This window comes from Heptranchias perlo, chromosome 21 (genome assembly GCF_035084215.1).
Source record: "Heptranchias perlo isolate sHepPer1 chromosome 21, sHepPer1.hap1, whole genome shotgun sequence".
Lineage (NCBI taxonomy): Eukaryota > Metazoa > Chordata > Chondrichthyes > Hexanchiformes > Hexanchidae > Heptranchias > Heptranchias perlo.
Genome location: NC_090345.1, coordinates 6,346,716 through 6,367,544, shown reverse-complemented (window position 1 = coordinate 6,367,544; position 20,829 = coordinate 6,346,716). Strand labels below are relative to the sequence as shown.

At 44.8% G+C, this 20,829-nt stretch overlaps 1 protein-coding gene across 1 annotated transcript in view; it reads right to left on the bottom strand.

Annotated features, from left to right (window-relative positions):
• Nucleotides 1–20,829, bottom strand: part of zfyve27 (zinc finger, FYVE domain containing 27) — a 130,154-nt gene that overhangs the window by 52,580 nt on the left and 56,745 nt on the right. Inside the window, exon 8 of the mRNA XM_068002039.1 lies at nt 8,713–8,857. Coding sequence (XP_067858140.1) covers nt 8,713–8,857 — 145 coding nt within the window. The remainder of the gene's footprint in view (nt 1–8,712; nt 8,858–20,829) is intronic.

Genomic DNA, 20,829 nt, shown 5'->3' with positions numbered 1-20,829 from the left:
GGGGGGTTGGGTAGGGAAAGAAATGTGCCTGTACAATAGGAGTACATTTAGAGTACTATGATTTTGAGTATTCTCATTTTGTTTTTCCATTTTTCCCTAAAATGGGCACGGCACAAATCTGGATAGTTTTAATTTTTAACCTTGCCTATTCCATACTTACTTTGTTAGGTAAAAGCAGATGCCGCCTGGCCCACTGGAATCAATGGACACACGAACTGGAGAGAAAATTACAATGCTGTTTTCCTAGCCGGTGTGATGCTTGAACTCTTAACTACAGATTCAAATTGGACCTGACATTGATAGTTTTGATTATATCCTGTAAGGATTCCACAAGGCATTTTTGTACATGTTGAAATAATGTGTTTTTTTTTTAAAAGCTGCCTGAATTCACTCCATATTCATTTATTTTTTTTCCCTTTTTCCATGATCTTATTTTGGGACAGTCTCAACCTAGATCCTCATTGGCAAGGCCCCTCAGCTCAGAAGTGCTCAAAATTTTAGATTAAATTGGCAATTTGTATGAAAGAATATCGGGGCAGCTGGTTAAAAAGAAAGACTTCCACCTTATCACAGCTCTCAGAAATGTCTCCAAACTCTTTGCATACAATTAATTAAACTTGAAGTCCAGCAACTGTTATGTAGGCAAGCACAGCAGCTATTTGGTACACAGCATGATCCCACAGGCAGATGATAAACCCATTTTTTGGTGGTGTCATTCGATGAAGGAATGTTGGCCAGGACAACTCCCCAACACTTCTTCGAGTAGTTCCATGGCATCTTCAACATCCAACTGAACCACCTGAGCAGGCTGACGGAGCCATGGTTTAACAATTCATTAAGAATATGGCACCATTGACCATGCAGCACTCCCTCAGTACTGCACTAACGTGTCATCCTAGACTACGTGATCACATCCTGGAGTGCAGCTTGAACCCACAACTTTCTGACAGGTGTAGTCAGTTTTAGGAGTCAGGTCCACCAAGAATCAGATTGTTAAGAGTCCCTGAAACGCAGTTCTATTCTTCATATTAGAATCTTCAATTGTATCTCACTATCTTAAACCTGTAGATAAGATAGCCCAAATGTTTAAAGAAAAGCCCATTTCAAACATTAGACTACTGCAAGGCAATATTGGGATTTATTTCACTGCACAAATGAGGAGCCTTAGCGATATGATAGAAGCAGTATTGCAGATGGGAGAACAGAAAGCCACCATCAGCTTATTTCATCCTTCAGTTTGGCCTTCATACTCACCCATTCATGATTACACCAATTTATAATACTGCTTCCTTACCGAAAGTCATGGCTCTTTTAGAAAGGTCATCACAGAGAGAGCAGGATAGGTCCTTGGCAGGGGGTATGATTGTGGGTCAAGTTGCTATTTGCTTTATTGATGGAAATGGAAACTTCAAAAACTTAATAAGTAACTGTCCCTTCATATCTCTCTTAACCTCCTTGAGCCCTACAACCCTCTGAGAATTCTGTGTTCCTCCAACTCTGGCCTCTTTAAAACCTGCCCCCTCATCAACACCTTCCCTTAGTCCCCCTCCCACTCTTGCTTGACTCAGGCAGTGAACTGTGAATCTTGGGATTTTTGCTGTGTTAAATGTGCCAGCTGTTGTTTAATAGCACTCCATTCTTTCTGCTTAATTCTGTGTCCAACAACAACTTGTATTTATATAGCGCTTTTAACGTAGGAAAACCTCCCAAGTAGCGTAATCAAACAGAATTTGACACCGAGCCAGCCACATAAGGAGATATTAGGACAGGTGACCAAAAGCTTGGCAAAGAGGTAGGTTTTAAGGGATGCATGACTATGGCTTGGTCTAGAAATCATATTTCTTATCGGCAGTCTTAAAGGAGGAGGGAGAGATAGAGAGGCAGAGAGGTTTAGGGAGGGAATTCCAGAGCTTAGGGCCGAGGCAGCTGAAGGCACGGCTGCCAATGGTGGGGTGAAGGAAATCGCGCAAGAGGACAGAATTGGAGGAGCGCAGAGATCTCCGTAACTTTAGTTCTGGGAGTGCTGTCGAGTGGTGGGGGGGGGGGGGCGAGGGGATGCAATGTGATGGCACCTGCCCTTCCTTCAGGACTATGCCCTACCCAACATAAAGCAAAAGGCCAGAGGCGAACAGATCAGTTAAGTGAGCTGTAAAGGCAGCAAGAGATTAAGGGTGCAAAAAGAAACAATCTCGAGTCCTTTGTACTGCATTTAACACGACTTACACATCAAAAGCATTTATAACAGTTAATGGGTAGGGAAGCAAGGACGAAAAGTGGCGCAAGGTCAAGATAGTCATTGCTTCTGATTAAACTGTTAAAACACAATTGCAACAGGATCTGTAGTTAAATGCAGCTGTAATAGTACATGAAGGACAAGGTCGGGTAGTTAGCAAGTGGACTCAGACAGAAGCAGCTTTGTAATGGAATCACTTAAAATTTTAAAGAAAAAAAGCACACTTAGGAGCGGTGCCAGGAAGTATTTCTTTACAAAGAAGGTCATCAATGGTTGGAACGTGTTGCTAGGAAGGGTGGTTCGGAGCAGGACATGGGACTTATTTATGAAACAGCAGGATGTTGTTAATGGAGAGACAGCAGGGTTGGTATTCTGGAAGGATGCTGTCAAATGGGTAGAAGATGCGTCCTCATCCGGACCTACACCATGTGATCTTGTGACTTAGCGCTCTGCAGTCCCGTCAGTATATAATAACCCATTAAATCATTATACCATTTGACTATAAGATCAGCAAAACTGGAGATGGAGCCCAGCACAAGTCACTGCCTTCGGGAGAGAAAGGGCGTGGGTGGGAATGGGAGAGTGAAAGTTTGAATGGGAGAGTGAAAGGATAATTGGGAGGACAACGCAAAATTTGAGTCATGTGGCACTTGGATCGACTTTTGAGATCAGCAAAGACTGGGTTGGTAGTAAAAAAAAAAATGACCTCTGAACCTCGAGATACAACATAGGGGGGGCCCCTTAACAACGTTCTCCCTGGTTTCCCCTCAACTTTTTACAACAAAAGCCTTAACGGCCCATGATTTCCAAGCAACTGCGCTAATCCTGCAGCAATTCTGGAGCAGTGGTTGGAATGTCAAGGTCCTAACTTCTGAAAGACAGTGCCAAAAGGAGAACGGAGCTATCATTGCAGTAAATGAATACTAATTTTAGTCAGTAGATACAGCCACCTCAGCAACATGCTAGTAAATTAACAGATACGAAAATCTCATAACTGACGGAGGGTTCTCTGATGATCTCACAGACACCCGCCGAGATTTGCTAAGTTTTGGGGATCCTAGTTTGAAAACGAGAGAAATTTAGCTTGTAGACCTGGCTAGGATTGTAGTTTTTTTAAAATCTATTATTTGCTAAAGATAGTGAAAGGATGCACAAGATGTAGGGTAGAGTGGAACCTACTAACCAGTGCCACCCTGTGCCTAATGCTTATTACAGGATCCCCCCACCCACTACCGCTCTCCCCCACCCCCCCCCCCCCCACTCCCCACCAAATCATCTTTTCCCCTTAAAACTCTTTAATGCTAGGAAGCAGAGCAAAATGCAGAGAGCTTGAATTTAACGGCTTCCTGTCATTTGCTGGAGATTGGAGCCGTTTGATGAAACAAAGCAAACACTGAGCCAGGAGAGTCAGCTCGACAGGAAAATCTGTAACGCAAAACATGATGCCTTTCCACCTACAATAGGCTGCACAGAAAGGTTAGCTGAATTTGAAACAGTGGACTATAGGGTCGGTTCATGCGAATTAGGGAAACTGGTTCAACAAGATTAAATGGCGGCGCCAGATTCAATCAGGGCACTGCCCGGCTCGGCTCATGTGGTATACACCTCTGCCTCATGCACTTTAATTCTAGCTGCTCTTACTGAGTGTGTCAGCTTGTTTAAAACATCAAGCTCCCATGATTCTTGAAGCAGTTGCTATCTGAAGGCTGCAATTAATTCAGAGTGGAACGCAGGTAAAACAAAGAGCTCTCAGTCCCCATTTATGGTGGTCTCCAGCAAAAGGTGGATGGCGGTCCCTGGTGCACTGCACAACGCAGAAGTTATATTTTCCCAGGCTTTCTGCATGGTTATCTGAGCTATACAGTCCCTATGTTACAATATGGAAAGGAAGAACTTACATTCCTATAGCGCCTTTCACAATTTCAGGATGTCCCAAAGCACTTTACAGCCAATAAAGTACTTTTGAATTGTAGTCACTGTTGAAATGTAGGAAACGCGGCAGCTAATTTGTGCTCAGCAAGATCCCACAAACAGTCATGTGATATTGGCCAGATAATCTGTTTAAGTGATGTTAGTTGAAGGATAAATGTTGGCCAGGCAACCGGGGAGAATCCCCCTGCTCCTCTTTGAATGGTGCCATGGGATCTTTAACATCCACCTGAGCGGGCAGACGGGGCCTCAGTTTAGCGTCTCATCAGAAAGAAGGCACCTCCGAAAGTGCAGCACTCCCTCAGTGCTACACTGGAGTGTCAGCCTAAATTATGTGCTCAAATCTCGAGTGGGGATTGGAACGCATGACCTTCTGACACAGAATAGTAGCGAGTGCTACCATTGAGCCAAGGCTGACGAGAGAGTAAATGGTAGTTGAAAATGATAATATAATCATCTCTCTGGGGGGGTGGGGGGGGGGGGGGGGGGGGAGGTTCAGCTTGAGCTTTGTCACCTCCAGCCCAAGAAAAAACTATTTTTATTGCAAACACTTCCATGCATCAGTAACTGCTTGTTTTTTTTATATATCGGATGTGACACTGTCCCTTCCTCTTTTTCTGAAGTTGGTGACTCACACTAAAGCAGCAGGCGTGCTTTATCATCATCCTTGTCCACAAATTCCCCCCCTCCCCCAGTGGCCTCGCCCCACCCTATCGCTGCAACCTCCTCCAGCCCTGCATCCCAGCCAGTGCCCTTTGATCCTCCCACGCTGGCCTCCTGTGCACCCAAACCCGCGACCTCCACCACCTAGAAAGACAAGGGCAGCAGGTGCACGAGAACACCATCACCTCCAGGTTCCCCTCCACACACCATCCCAGCTTGGACATATATCGGCCGGTTCTTCACAGTCGCTGGGTCAAAATCCTGGAACTCCCTATCCTACAGCACTTTGGGAGCACCTTCACTACACGGGCTGCAGCAGTTCATGAAGGCGGCCCATCACCACCTTCTCAAGGGGCAACTGGAGATGGGCAATAAATGCCCAGCAATGCCCACATCCTCATAATGAATAAAACAAAATCTCTTCAACATCAGTGGCAGAGCCTTGAGCAGTCTTGGCCAGACTCTCTGGAACTCCCTCCTTAAACCCCTTCCCCCACCCCCCCAATCCTTTGCTACTTTACTCCCAACCTTCAGAGCCTCCTCAAAACCTCTCTCTCCCCGATGGTGCTTTCATTTCTCTCTCTTACTACTATTTGGCTTCCATTTCTCCTCTGTGAAGCTCGCGGCACTCACGACATTGAAGTTTCTATACAAAGACTTGCTATTGTTGTGATGTTCACTGCAATGTTATGGGGCCTGGGTGGGTGGGGGGAGAATAGAGAATCTTTATGGAACAAGTTTGAGACCAACTGGAGAATTTTATCGTTTGTTACTACAATCCTGTTCTATACTGTAAGTTCTTATGACCTGTGAATTTATTTAAAGAAATACAAATACTCTTTTTTAAAAAAAAAACTTTCCCCCAATAAGCTTCATGGCTCTAGATGATCTTAGTGCCTTTGCAATGAAAGTGCTGGCAGATGCCTATAGAACAGTGACATCCGAGTCCAACACAGTAACAACTTGCGAACATAGGAAGAAAGAGGGCCAGCTGTCCCATCGAGTCTGCCCATTCAGCCGTGTGGCAATGAAGCATCACGACCCCCAATGCCCCCCCACCCACCAGCAACCATGTCATCTCCTGTGAAGATTTTTTTTTTAAAAAAGGCCAGTTCAGAGAAAAAAAGAATTCCAAAAAATTCCTCTCCGACCCCCATAGGTGACAAATAAAACGATCTTCAGAAGAAAACAATGACCACAGGGTACATTACTCAACATCCCATCTACCATTTCCTCCAGGAAATCATCCAGCTCCCTTCTGAACTTTAAAAAAAAAATCATTCATGGGATGTGGGCGTCGCTGACATTTATTGCCCATCCCTAGTTGCCCTGAGAAGGTGGTGGTGGGCCTCCTTCTCGAACCGCTGGTAGCGGTTTGGTATATCGGAGAGGCTTGCTAGGCCACTTCAGAGGGCAGTTAACAGTCAACCGCGTTTGGTCACATATAGGCCAGACCAGGTTAGGACAGCAGGCTTCCTTCCTTAAAAGGAAATCAGTGAACCAGTTGGGTTCTTATGACAATCCGACAGCTTCGTGGTCACTTTTACTGGTACCAGCTTTTTATTTCCAGATTTTAAAAAAAAAATCTGAATTCAAATTCTCAAACCGCCATAGTGGGATTTGAACTCATGTTCTACAGGATTATTAGTCCAGTAACATAACCACTACCCTCCTGCACTTAAAACGCACCAAAGATTGATTCTGTGAATTCACAATTTTTTTTTGCACTGCCCCTACGCAGAACTAATTTTTTCCTTAAAGTCCTCTCCCCCAAATCTCTCCAAAACTGATCTTTTATTGTCCAGTTTTCAAGTGTGTTCACTGTCTGGCAGTCTGTTTCAACTTTGATCTCTCACACATGGTCACCCTATTTAAATTAGTACCTCCCAATTATGTCACCAGCACACACTATGTAAAGAAAAATATCCAAATGTCAGTAGAAAAATGTGGAAAACGATATTAATGTCAAATGTTAATTCTTTTTAACTGCTTCATTTCTTTTTGTGAATTTTACCTTCAACAGACTGCTAGGGTATGGAATGCTTTCCATTTCAGTATCTAACACTCCCAGGACAGGTACAGCAAGGGTTAGATACAGAGTGAAGCTCCCTCTACACTGTCCCATCAAACACTCCCGGGGCAGGTACAGCGCAGGTTAAATGCAAAGTGAAGCTCCCTCTACACTTTAACATCAAACACTCACAGCTCAAGTACAGCACCAGCTGGATGCAAAGTGTAGTTCCTTTTACACTGTCCATTAAGCATTTCTTTGGCAGGCACAGATGGGTCTTAAGTAGATTAAAGCTCTCTCTACCTGCACCAACAATGTGGCGCAGCTCCAGCAGCCCCTGCTGTACGTAGCCACTTAATAAGTTTAAAAGCAGGACTAGTGGTAAAGTTTCCTCTTGAAATGGAGTGTAATCTGATGACATTTGTGTTCTTAGTGCCAAGTAACAGGGCAGAACCCTCCATCATGAAAATCGTTTAGCAAAACTATCGGGAAGACAAGACTGGGAGCTGTAAAAATAAAAAGAACAATGTGCAATTTTTCTGGTTTTTAAACCAAAAGGTTATTAAAACTGTAAGTTGAATTTTTGCTGTCCTTCCACTGCTGGAACCTAAACCCAAATCAGCAGAAATCTGTTGCCATCCACTCAATGAAGCTCAAAAACCACAAGATTACAGCACTTGAGGAAGAGAGAGAGAAAGGTTTTTTTTTAAAAAACCTATTTATTCAATTTTCTATGACTTTCTTTTTAAAAGTGCAGGTTCCACAGCAAGATGATCGGAGGTAGGGATCTAGCATTTAGGCCCATGGGGTAATGGGCAGTGGTCATGGGTTTTGGCAGCGTTGGTGGGGCCTGCACTCTCCTAGGTGGGAGGGGAGTGGTCCTGTAGTTTGGTCGAACTGCAGTGTAGACACTGTGGTTTAGCACCACAGGTGATTATCCAGGATTTCAGCAATACATAGTGCAGTGAAGCTGCGGTTGTAGCAATAGGAAGCTAGCTGTGTGGTTTGCCAGCAACGTGGTGTGGGTCCTGGGGTTTCACAGCATTGAGGGGGTGGTCCAGGGTTTGGTAGTAATGGGGCCCAGGGTTTGTAAAGACCTGCAGGGGTCCCCTTGTTTGGCAGCACTGTGGAGAGAGAATCTGGTCTTCTGTAGAACTGGGAATTGGAATGTTAGGTTTGGTGCGCTGGTGAGTTCCTGGGATCTGACAGCATTGGGAGGGAGGGAGGGAGCGGGCGAACAGTTGTGGGGATCGCGAGACCAGGAGAGGGGTCTAGCTCTGGCTGATTTTAACGGGACAACTCCTGGTCAAGGGGTACATGAAACTAGGGGACAGGGGCACCGTGATTTTCTGGCTGGCTCATGCTGCGAGCCCCCCAGAACACCCTTCCAGTGCTGCTAAAGCCCTACACTCCCATCTTTCATGCTCCCATGTTCTAGGGTCCTGCACTGTTGCCAGGCCCCGAGAATCCCCCAGTGAGCCAAACCTAACATTTCATGTGTTGTGGTTTCCGGGTGTCCCCATTGAGAAATTCGAGATACAAAAAAAAGTTAAAGTTCATGTTAACTTGTGCCCAAAGAGCAAAGTATACTTGTAACAGCCACAGTAGCAGATTTAGCTGGCTTCTTCAATATTAAGGGATGAAATATAAAGATTGAGAAAGAGTGGAAAACAGACAGAAGAAAACATTACAGGTAGAGAGAAAAACATTTTTGTATTTTTATTTTCTTCAAGCAATGCCTAAAAAGATCACTAGTAGGTTTAATTTACTAAAATCCTTGGACATTTTCAGCCTTAATTCTTACACGGAGTACCTGTTTAACCCACGCAGCAAGATTAAATTAAGCAAAATCTGGGAGAATGCGATTTCCACTTACCGTAGTTGTTCGTGGGATAACGCTTCCGCAGTTTTTCTGTCAGCTTGGAGACCTTACTCCTGATGGGCTCATTCTTATTAAAAAATCCATTGTCTTGCATGGTCAGTTCGTAATCCCCACTGCACTGGGGGCCATCATCATCCTCCTAAGCCAGGAACACAAAAAAATGCTAATCATCAGATCAGAGGTCCCCACAAGTTTCCATTAAATCCAAGGCAGACCAAGGGAACTTGGGAGAAAAAGCCAGCAGTCTTCACAATTGGTTACCAAGCTTTCTGTCCTTGTCGGCCGCTTGGACGTTGCCATGGAGCCGCATATAAGTAAACACATGTCCCCATTAATTCGCACTTATCTCAAGGTACTGATACTAACAGATCTTCGTGTTCTAATTTAGGATTCATCACCAATGAGGCAACAATCCAAGCTGCCAGGCCCACAAAATTCAAACAGGACAAACCAGTGAATAAGAAATTCAAGCAAAAATATGGCTGAATTTGTTAGTCTTCATGGGTCGGACTGCCAGGACTCTCAGGTCACACGAGGCCCATGGGTGGTGGTTTGGACAACCCTGCAGTGGGGGCAATAGTGCCTGGTGAGAATTGGGTAACAGAACACATCACAACAGCAAAAGAAAGACAACCTGATCTGGGGTAGATGTGCACCCAGTCTAGGCTCCCATCCCAACCCCAAAGACTGTTGACGTTTCTAGACAGGAAAACGTGGTGCTTTTTGTACCTATCCACCCCAAACAAGTGTAGTGCGCAGTTTCAGGCTATAAGTTGTGAACTATTAACTGGAGGATTAATTTGGGCCGTCTTCCTGCACTAGCCGCATTATAAAAAGGCATCTTCTTGTTGATAGAAAGACTTGCATTTATACAACATCTGATTACTTGTCTCACAAATGTCTCAAAGTGTTTCACATGCAACTACTTTAAAGCGCAGTGATTATGTAAATGTGGCTGCTACTTTGCTTGCAGCAAGATCACAAACAGCAACGAGCTGAATAAGCAGTTCATCGGTTTAGGGGTATTGTCTTAGGGAGGAATGTTGGCCAAGGCACAGGGACCTCTTCTTCGAATTGAGTCATGGGTTCTTTAATGTCCACTGGGATAGGTAGGTGGCACCACTGACAGTGCAGCACTTCCTCGGTACTGCACTGGAATGTCTGCCTAGTTTGTGCAGCCAAGTCTTGTAATGGGACTCAAACCCACATAGGGGTTTTTAAATTGATGTTGAAGGAGAATGTAATGGGAGTTAGCTGTACATTTAGCTGCATGGGCAGAGACCCATGGTGTTACCAGGTTATCTCCTATAGCAAATCGACACTTTTTTGCCCTCAGGGAAACTAGGGATTGTCAATAAATGTTGCCTTGCCAATATCGCCCACATCCCCAAAACAATTAAAAAAAAATATACACATTAAAAATATTAATTAGTGCAGCATTATAATATTTACTTCTGGAGCCCTTGGGCCAACAACTCATCAGCAAAGCCCCTCAATTACAATCAATATTGGTATAGATAAACCACCGTCAGAATTGCCACACTGAACTCCACTTAAGAGCAGATATGAAGTATTCAGAGGATCAGATATGCTGGACAAACTGTGCTTGCTCAAACTCAATATATTAAAAGCCACGCACGGGTTACCGGTTTGTACATATACAACTAAAGCGGTTTATCCGAGCAGGATGATCAGTCTCTCCACTCACACCGACACTGCCATACTTTTCTCCACATACAGCAAAACTCTCTCTGGCTATTGGGAACATAGGAACAGGACTAGGCCATTCAGCCCCTCAAGCCTGTTCCGCCATTCAATTAGATCAAGGCTAATCTGTATCATAACTGTCTACCCACCTTGGTTCCTTAACCATATTAGCTCCCAGCTCCACATTTTGACTCCCTACTCCACCCCTAACTGACTCTCCCAGTTTCTCAATTCCCCAACTTTCGCTGGCTCCATAGGGCAACATTTAACGACAGGCATTCACAGCAGACAAAACAGCGTTGCAATGACGACTCCATTGTAAACAGCTTGCATTGTGTGTATCACTGTTTGCAGCAGGGGCAATTCGATACTAGAACTAACCATTGGAATTTAAACCCAATGGGCTCCATTTGGCCGAGCTCTGTGTAAACTGGTACTATCCTGTAATTTAAGCTTAAAAAATATTCCCATGGCCTGTAAAACAAAATATACGATCAAGTGAATAACACAGAATTCCAGGCATGTGGCCTGGGTAAGTGTTTGCATATGCCTGTCAGACATATTAACATTAGCACCACTTCTGCTAACCATTTCATTGTAACAGAACGAGGCACCTCCTCTTGTTGCTGGAGGATGCACTGGGAACCCCCTACCCACTTAGGAACACACAATGCAAGGAGGAGAAATCCCTCTCCCTCCACTTCTCCGAGGAAGTTTCCTTACAGAGGATGATGGGCACAGATTTTATTTTCACAGCCCTTGTGAAGGTGCCTTTGAGTATCACCATTGTACTATACCCATTTAGATTTCAGCCTTGGCTCAGTGGCAGCTCTCTCGCCTGACTCAGAAGGTTGTGGTTTCAAGCCTCATTCCAGAGTCTTGAGCACATAGTCTAGGTTGACACTCCAGTGCAGTATTGAGGGATCTCTGCACTGTCAGAGGTGTCGTCTCCCAGATGAGACGTTAAATCGAGGCCCCGTCTGCCCTCTCATGTGCATGTAAAAGATCCCATGGCATTATTTCGAAGAGCGGCGTTTAAGGAGGGTTTTGAAGGTGGGGAGTGATGTAGCCAGGAAGAGGGATCTAGGACGAGAATTCCAGAGTGTGGCAGAGAGATATCTGCAGGCTGTCACCGATCAAGAATGGACTGCCCGAGTGGGGTGTACGGTTGGAGTTAGCTGCAGAGGGAGAGAAGGGTGAGGATACGGATGGATATTGAGGTCAACGCACTGAAGGACGGGCAGCCAATGGAGTCCAGCGGGCAAGCAAAAGCTACTTTGCAAGGTATGCCAGATGCTCAACATCTAGGAAATACTAGCTTCATTCTTGGATGTAATTGTGAACAGGAAATTCTGCTCCAGACACAAGATAACCTGATGACTGGTGGCACTATACGGGTGGGCATGACTACATAACATGCAAGTGGGAGTCCACGATTTGCATAAATACAGATGTGTGAGAGAGAGAGAGAGAGAGAGAGAGTGTCTGACTATTTACGCAATGGCAAGAACTGGAAAATATCAAAATTTTCAGTTCAAAAACTTCAACAATTATCATTTTTGTGCTCATCGAGGGGAGTGCTAGGAAATGGACCATCTTCGACATTTAGGGTCCAGTGTCAGCATCAAACATACACCAGTTGGGTGTAACGTAGGTTAGGTGGAGGGGTAGGGCACCTGTTACTCTGCCCAATATTAGGGTAAGTGAGTAATCATTTAGAAACCAGCACTTTTCACTGGCTCCAGGGCTTCTTATGCAAAATTGTCTTACTCAGGCAGCAAGCTGCCCTGCACAGGGTAAGTGTAGAAATTCATGGGATTTATCACAGTTTGCTGTTTCAGATCAACACAACCCTCAGTAGGGCAGCGCCTTCTGGACTAATAAAATATTCTGCAAGGTGAGGTAGAGCTGCAGTGCTATTCAAGAGGAGGCCAGTTAATAGGACACCGTCTCAGCAGAAAGGAAACGGGTTCACTGATCTGTCAAACCCCTCGTCCCACAGGGAATCCCTTCCACCACAACTTTGTTGCCGCAGGGCAGCAGCACGTGACTCGATCAGATGGACACCCACACACTGAATGAACTTCTCTCTCGGATGACTTTTAAAAGAGTAAGCAAAAATTAATTTGGGTTGGTACAGTCCAGTACTGGGCATGAATCCACAGCATCAAACCACCCTCAGACTTGGCACCGGGTCAAACCGGAGCCTGGGAAAATCAGTCATGTTTGCGCTGTCATGGGTTTAGGTAGATTAGACTAGCGTGGGCAGGTTTATAATATACTTCACCAAGTTTGATATTAACTTGACCCAGGCAGCCTGTATCTAGTCTTGAAACGTTTAATAGGACTACTAGGATTTGTCCCAAGTTACAAAATGGATAGTTTTACTCCGCATCGTACTGCTTTAATGAGCATAGCGGCACACAAAAGATGATTGGTGGGTTAGATCTGTACTTGTGTCTACATACCAACAGTCACTGCACTCAGATTCACTTGTGAAGTGCTGCAAGACATTTCAATGACATGATGAGGTACTATATAAATGCAAATGCTCCTTATTGCTGTGGTGAGATGGGAGTTTGCTTTATTGTAGTTGAAATTGAGGTACTGGCGTGTTGCTCGACCCCAACCTCAGGTTCCTCCCACCTCCGCAACACTGCCTTACTTGTCCCCACTGTAGCCATGCCTTCATCACTGAGGCTCCAGTTCTCGAATGCTCTCCTAGACAACCACCCTGCCTCAACCCTCTACACGCTTGATCTCATTCGCAATGCTGCAGCTTGCGCCCTCACCACATTCCCATCCTCTCCAAGCTCCCCATGCCCTAAGCCAGCTGACTTCAAAATTCACATCCTCGCTTTTAAATTTCTCCACGGCCACACTCATCCTACCGCAGCGATTTCCTCCCACCTCAAGTCCCCAGATGTTCCCTCCGTTCCTCTTGACACTGGGCTTCTCCTTGTCCCCGATTCCCTCACTCCACCACTAGTGGGTACTCATTCAACCATTACACTCCTGCCCATTGGAACTCCCTGCTCCATTCCCTCTGCCTTGCCACCTCTGTCCTTGCTTTCAAAAACCATCTTCCACATCACTTTGACCATGCCTTTGGTTGCCCCACAATAACCATTTTTGTTTTCACCTTTTCTCCTCCTGCTCGGCCTCCACCATTGAGTCAACATAACATGTTTTGAGACATCGTTCGGCACGTTAGGAGTGCTACACAAAGAAAAGAAAGTACTTGCGTTTATATAGCACCTTATCACGTCCTCAGGACGTCCCAACGTGGCTCTCAACTGATGAATTATGTCTGAAGTGTAGTTATTGTTATGTAGGCAAACGTGGCTGCAATTTGTACACAGCAAAAATTCCACAAACATCAAATTAAATGAATAGCTAGTTAATCTATTTACGGTGGCGTTGGTTGTGGGAGGAATGTTGGCCAGGATACCAGGAGAAACACCCCCACCCCGTTCTTTTAACATTGCTTTGGGATTTTGAACATGAATTTGAACAGACAGACTTCAATTTAACACTTTAACTGAAAGGCAGCACCTTCGACAGTGCAACATTCCTTCAGCATCGCACTGAAAGGCTTGGCTGTAAAGTCCTCCATGGTCATAAAGCCAGCCAACATTCAGTGTCTATGGCTCACATATGAAGAGAATAGGCACTTGAGGCACAGGTGGACTGCCAACACCTGGGGAAGTTTATCCCAGTGTCATGGCCCTCATGAGAGGAAAAGGGGGAAATATTCCTCTTTTACTATTAAAATAGTGTAGTGCATTTAATGCACCTGTGTGTCCCTCTTCTTTTGCCAGTTCAATGGGACCGTTTGACCTATTCAATGCAGCACCTCAAAGATCGACATGAATTTGATACACAATTGGAAATCTCTCTCAACATGCTTCCTTGTGATAGAACTCTCCCTATGTAAACTCTCCTGATAGACTTCAGGATGCCCCAAGAACTGCTGAACCAACAATATTTTTTTTAAAATTGGAGATCATAATTGAAGAACCAAGATCCTTTGTGCAAAATACAAGATAGATAATGGATGACCGAGGCCACTGACCCATCCCAACTCATCCATCCAGAAATAGCCTATAATGCATCCTTTTAGTTTCTTAATTGATTGCCTCTACTATACTACCCATGGAATTCTATTCCACATGCTGATATTTGTGTGAAAACTTCCTGATGTCAATCTTACGTTCTCCTTTTACCAGTTTGAACTCCCTTGTCCCGTTGTCAGAGTTGGAAGTCCGGTTCCACATTTGCCTTTTTGGTGCTGTTCCTTATCTTATATACCTTCATGAGGATCCCTCTCAGTTGCCTGTTCTCAAGGCTGAAAATCCCAAGTTTCGCAACTAACTGTAATGACTGTCCTCCATCAATAAAAGAACAGGACAGACAACAATGCAAGTCAAAAAGTGATTAGTTGACACCAAGTTTGGGGTTTGATTGTAGATGGTAGAGATAACTGAGGGAGGTAAGTAGTGCCAAATCTTTGTTTGATACTTTAGAAGAATATAATAGGAGGCAGTGTAATGAGTTCTGATGTGGAAGAGCAAGAGGGGTGGCAATTATGTGGAAACACTCTTAAGAGTTACTGAGGTGAGTAACATTTCCCCACTCTCCTTTACTTTGGATGCTCCATACCTACAGTGACACTTAGAGGTAGAACTCAAATAGTGTTACCTAAGATGAGGATTATGATGAAGACTACATGTGCAACCTCCTCAAGACAAGAAATAGAAGAACACTGTCATGAGGTTAGAAGATAATGATAAGAAATTTTTAAAAGGAAAGCTGTGGGACGTCGAGCTTTATTTAGGATTGCACAGCCTGACCAGAAAAAGGTTTATTTTGGTGTGGAGAAAGAATGCCAGCTGCCTTACCCACCTCTTCCAATGCAACGTCACTTGTTCCTGCAAACACAGAAGTGATTTATTCAACAGCAACACTAATCCCCCCTGCCCCCTCCCAAACAAACGCCTGCTGGACAACATTCAATGGATTCAGGAAATGTTACGGTGATGTATTCTGTAATCTGTTTAGAGTGTACAACATTTGGTCAGTAAAGAGAATCCTGCCATCAACTGACTTGGGGAAAAAAAATAATTCCTACCCTTCAAGGAGTTTAAAATCCACACTAGCACATTTTCAGTGATTGGAAAAGGAGCGTCTCTTTCAATACTTAGTCAGAATGTTACTCACCGTAACTAGAAGTTGGTGCTCCTTTTGGAATAAGCAGCAAGAAGAAAGAAAAAGGAATAGTTTGAAACACTGAATAGAGAAAGAACAAGGCCCAGCAGAATCCATTTTGACAAGGTGTCCTAATGAAGGCCCATAGCTCGAAATTTTAACCTGTCCCTCTTGATGCTGACAGACCTGCCATGTACTTCCAACACACTCGGCCTCATTTCAGGTGTCCTGCATTTGCAGTTTTTCTTTAAATCTGTCAATTTATTTTCTTCCCCCAAAGCTGGGATTCTTCTTTCTTTGAAGATAATATTTTTACTCTTATTTTGTTTTAATTTCTCTGGGGTGAATTTTGAATTAATCAAGATGAGGGATATCAATGCTGATGGAACAATTTTCCATTTTTTGCATCTACTGTCACAAACAGGCACTCCCCAGGGAAAGGAGAGCATAGGTCAGATACATAGTAAAAGCTCCCTCTCCACTATCCCATCAAACACTCCCAGGGCAGGCACAGAGTAAATCACTCTCCATTCCCCTTTAACAATGTACTTTGGCCCCAATCTCAAAAGGTGCACTCCCTAGTGCTGTATTTCCATTCCCACATCAGTACCCTTATAGCTTCTCGGAGAAAAGCTCCCAATCTACTGCAAATTAGCTAATCGTGTTTAACTCCTTCCTCTCTCGAAGGCCTTGTCAAGCTGCTGTGCCAGGGGCATCAGTACCTTGCCCAAGTGGCCATTCTTCCAATGCGAGTGCTGGCAGGGAGTGTCCGCCAGCCCTGAGCATCACTGCGGAGCCCATTCCCCCCCCTTACCCAATGTTCACACACACTCACTTTCCAGCCAGGATTGCTACATAGCAATCTACAGTAGGAACCCAGGTTGATTTTCCCTTCCCTATTCCAGGAAAATCGTGGCATCCCTACTGCCACCACCATCTGAGAGACAGAACTCACACAGTGAGTTCACTGGTGTATCCAGATCAGTCACCAAGGGGGGCACTTAGCTAATCTTAATCATTTACCATTTACAAAGAGCCAGCACAGGCATAATGGGCCAAATGGCCTCCTTCTATACTGTAATAGTCTATGATTCTATGAAAGCTTTTCAAAACTTGGACAGTATCAGCAGGCTCAATGGGGATGCGGTAGTGGGATTGACAGCAAAACTGAGTCCAAATCCTGCCCCCTTCCGATGTTCGCACATGAGAGGGCACCATAGTCAATTGTAGCACATGCTGAGTGTCACCTGCCGGCACAGGTATGATGGGCCGAATGGCCTCCTCCTCTGCTGTACCCACTATGATACCCGAGCCGACATCAGCCAACTCAAAAGAAAAGAAAAAGAACAAACTTGCATTTATATAGTGCCTTTCACAACCTCAAGATGTCCCAAATCCAATGAAGTACTTTTTGAAGTGTAGTCACTGTTGTAATGTAGGAAACGCGGCAGCCAATTTGCGCACAGCAAGGTCCCACAAACAGCAATGTGAGAATGACCAGATAATCTGTTTTTTAGTGATGTTGGTTGAGGGATAAATATTGGCCAGGACACCGGGGAGAACTCCCCTGCTCTTCTTCAAAGCAGTGCCAAGGGATCTTTTATGTCCACCTGAGAGGGTAGATGGGGCGTCGGCTTAATGTCTCATCCAAAAGACGGCACCTCCAACAGTGCAGCACTCTCTCAGTATTGCACTGGGAGTGTCAGCCTAGATTTTTGTGCTCAGGTCTCTGGAGTGGTACTTGAACCCACAACCTTCTGAGTCAGAGGCGAGAGTGCTGCCTAGTGGGCCGCGGCTGACACACAGACACAAAAGGGTCAGATCTGGGCCCCTGATGGTCTGTATGGCTCAGCACTACATTGGGTGGTGGCTATTCACTGAGTTATTAGGGAGAGCTCCCACTTTGAAAAAAAAATTAAGTTTCCCTGTGCTATGGTCAAAGTACCAGTAAAAGTGACCACGAGGCTGTCGGATTGTCGTAACAACCCACTGGTTCACTACTGTCCTTCAGGGGAAGAAACCTGCCGTCCTTACCCGGTCTGGCCTATGCGTGACTCCAGACCCCACATCAACATGGTTGACTCTTAGCTTCCCTCTAAAGTAGCCTAACAAGCCACTCTGTTGTATCAAACCACCTTCTCAGGTCATTTAGGGTTAGCAATAAATGCCGGCCTTGCCACCCCACATCCCGAGAATGAATTTAAAAAATAAATCTCTTCCTGCAACAAAGCAGTTTAAATCCAGATGGGCCCCCACCCAGTGGCACAGATGAGAATAGGGGTTTACCGTGTGAGGAACCAGAGGCATAAACCCCATGTCCTGTCATTCATGCCACAGAGTGTGCAAACCCCGGCATACTGTGCCACGTTCAGAACTATGGACGTTTTTTTTTTGCGTCTTAGTTCCCTAAAAACAAACATTCAGGTTTGAAACTTTGAGCTCAACTGCACACCAAGTATGGCTGTTACACATCATTCTGTTCAGCCTGTTCTCCCAGGTGTACAATCTGCAATATCTCCATGGTACTTAATAAAAATAAACCACGAGGAGCCCACATTTTTTCACATAAACCGAAAAGAAAATCAAAAAGTAAATGCCGGAAATTGCACATAAACGATTGTAAAGGACACTGTGCCAAATAAAACCAGACATGACATACATACTTGGTGTAAAATTGGGCCTGAAGATTTTATGGATTGAAATTGTGGTGTGTGAAATTAGTAACAAATGTGTTGACATGCAACTCCTTTGCCCACTATTTTAAAGAGGTATCAACCCATTTGTCTTAAAAGTCTTCAGTTAAATAGTGAACAGTGGAACTTCAACAAAACATACATTGATGTAGTGACTTTAACGTCATAAAATAATCTCAAAGCACTTCAAAGAGGCGGAAATGGTTGGGCAACAAGTAATGATGGGAAAAGGATTAGGAGATGACCATTGCCTGAGTTGGGATTTAAGGAGGGGAGCGAGGTACAGCAGTTTAGGAAGAGAGTTCCAGAGAGAACAACCTAGACCGTTGGAGGGTCTGTGGCTGAAGGGGGTAATATACCTCTCTTTCTTCAAGACGCTCCTTAAAACCTACCTCTTTGACCAAGCTTTTGGTCACCTGTCCTAATATCTCCTTAAGTGGCTTGGTGTCAAATTTTGTATGATAACCGCTCCTGTGAAGCGCCTTGGGACGTTTTACTGCATTAAAGGCACTGTATAAATGCATTGTTGTTGTTCTTGTAAAGGAGGCCAGTTGAAAGAGGCAGGAGTTGCATCAAAGAATATAAGGGTTGTAGGAGGTGATAGATGCAGGGAGGGGGGAGGTCAAGGAGGGACTTGTAAATGAGGACAAATTTCACATGAACATTTTAATCTGTTTGTTACTAATATCACACAGACCAATTTCAACACCCCGCCCAACCCCTCCCTCCACCTCCTCTCTTCACTTGACAGCATGCAAAAGTCCATCAATATTGCAATCTTCACTCCACAGCATCGTACCTATCGGATAAATAGGAATGAAAAAGGCTTGCAAATACTTTTTTTTTTGTTTTGATTCTTTCTTCCCCTTCGCCTCCCAGTGCCCTTCTGTCAAGTTCAATATTCAAAACAACAGCAACTACAAAGGCCATTTGTGTTGTGGAAGAGTTAGGACTGTGTCTTCAGGCAGCTGATTAATCCCGGGTGCAGGGTCCATTTATTTCAATTGGAAACATGTGGCGACAGAAACTTGGATTTGAATCGTGACAAACACTTGCTTATTCATCCAGTTTATGCTGCAGAGAAATTTCTGCTGGCAGCCAAATTTTGATCCCCCCCACCCCCATCCCCCCTCAGAGTATCAAGGTAAGCGACCATTAATTCAACAATCGCTGCTCAGCCCGACCCTGTCCTCACCTGACCACCCACCACACGTCCAGATGTGCATTCTGGCAGAGGGCGGGTCCCTGGGTGACTCAGCCTCCCCCAGACGGAGACTAGAAGGCCGATTACAGCACTTCCACCCGTCACCCCGACTGGGCAACACAGACCAAGGCTGGAGTCTGGAGTCTTCCTAGGATGACCAACCCTCCAGGGTTGTTCTGGAGTCTCCAGGAATCGACGCTTAATCTCCAAGACACTGCTGCGAGCAATATCCGGGGAGAAAAATTATAGGGGCAATATAAAAGTGTCTTTTTTCATTTCTTTATAAACAGTTCGATTTATTAATTAATAATATCGGAGATGGGAAAAAAGGCTGATTGACTGACAATCAAGAATCATCAAATCGGGTAACGAGTCGTCTGTTCGCATTCCAATTGGCTGCGGGAAGGCGGGGCCTCGTGAGGATGGATGTGTCGGGCGGGGCGGTTGGAGGGTCATGTGATAAAACCTCCAGGAATAGGTCCAACCAGGGTTAGCAACTCTAGGCCTTCCTGCTTTATATGATTCAGTTCTGCAAAGATACAGTGCATTGATCGATTGAGTTATCAAGGAAAGCTGTGCTTTGGCCACTTTATTTTGTGGGTGCCAAAGCTGTTGAAACCATTAATGTCTTCCAGAATACGTGCACCTTTTTAGTTTAGGAAAAAAAAAGGGGAAAGCAGGAAAATTCCATACACCAAACAGACAGGTCCAGTTAATCAGCAGCTTTGTTGCAACGCAGGACCACTTTAAAGTAGAAGCAGCACAGCGAATAGAGAAGTGCTTTTAAAACATGTTCAGGGGTGGTGGGGCGGTTGTGCCACTGGGGAGGAACAGTTTTTAAAAAATATATAATTAGGGTCTTCTCGCCTTCGGCCTTAGCGAATCCGGCGGGTTTACTATTGGGGGGGGGGGGGGGGGGGGGGTTGCCGTTGGCTGAAATGGTAGCTGGCCCTGGAACTAGCTCACCGTACAGATACAACACGAAAAGCAGCTTTACAGGAGGCATTAAACACCTAATAAAAGATGCGTTTCCGTTACCACTTTCACATTGTTGCAACTGAATTCCCCAAAGTGCAAAGAAGGAATAAAAAAAAAACGCAGGGGAAAGCACTGTGTTTCTTTTAAAAGGGGGGAGAAAGGGAGAAACGCAAGCGGTTTGTGTGAGCTGGCAGTGCGATTTATTTAAAAATAACAGGCCATGTATTTCAGATAAGCTGCTCCTTTGTGAAGCATTGGACCACACAGCAAATTAAATTTACTCATAACAACAGGCGGGATTCGTAAAAGAAAAAAAAACTA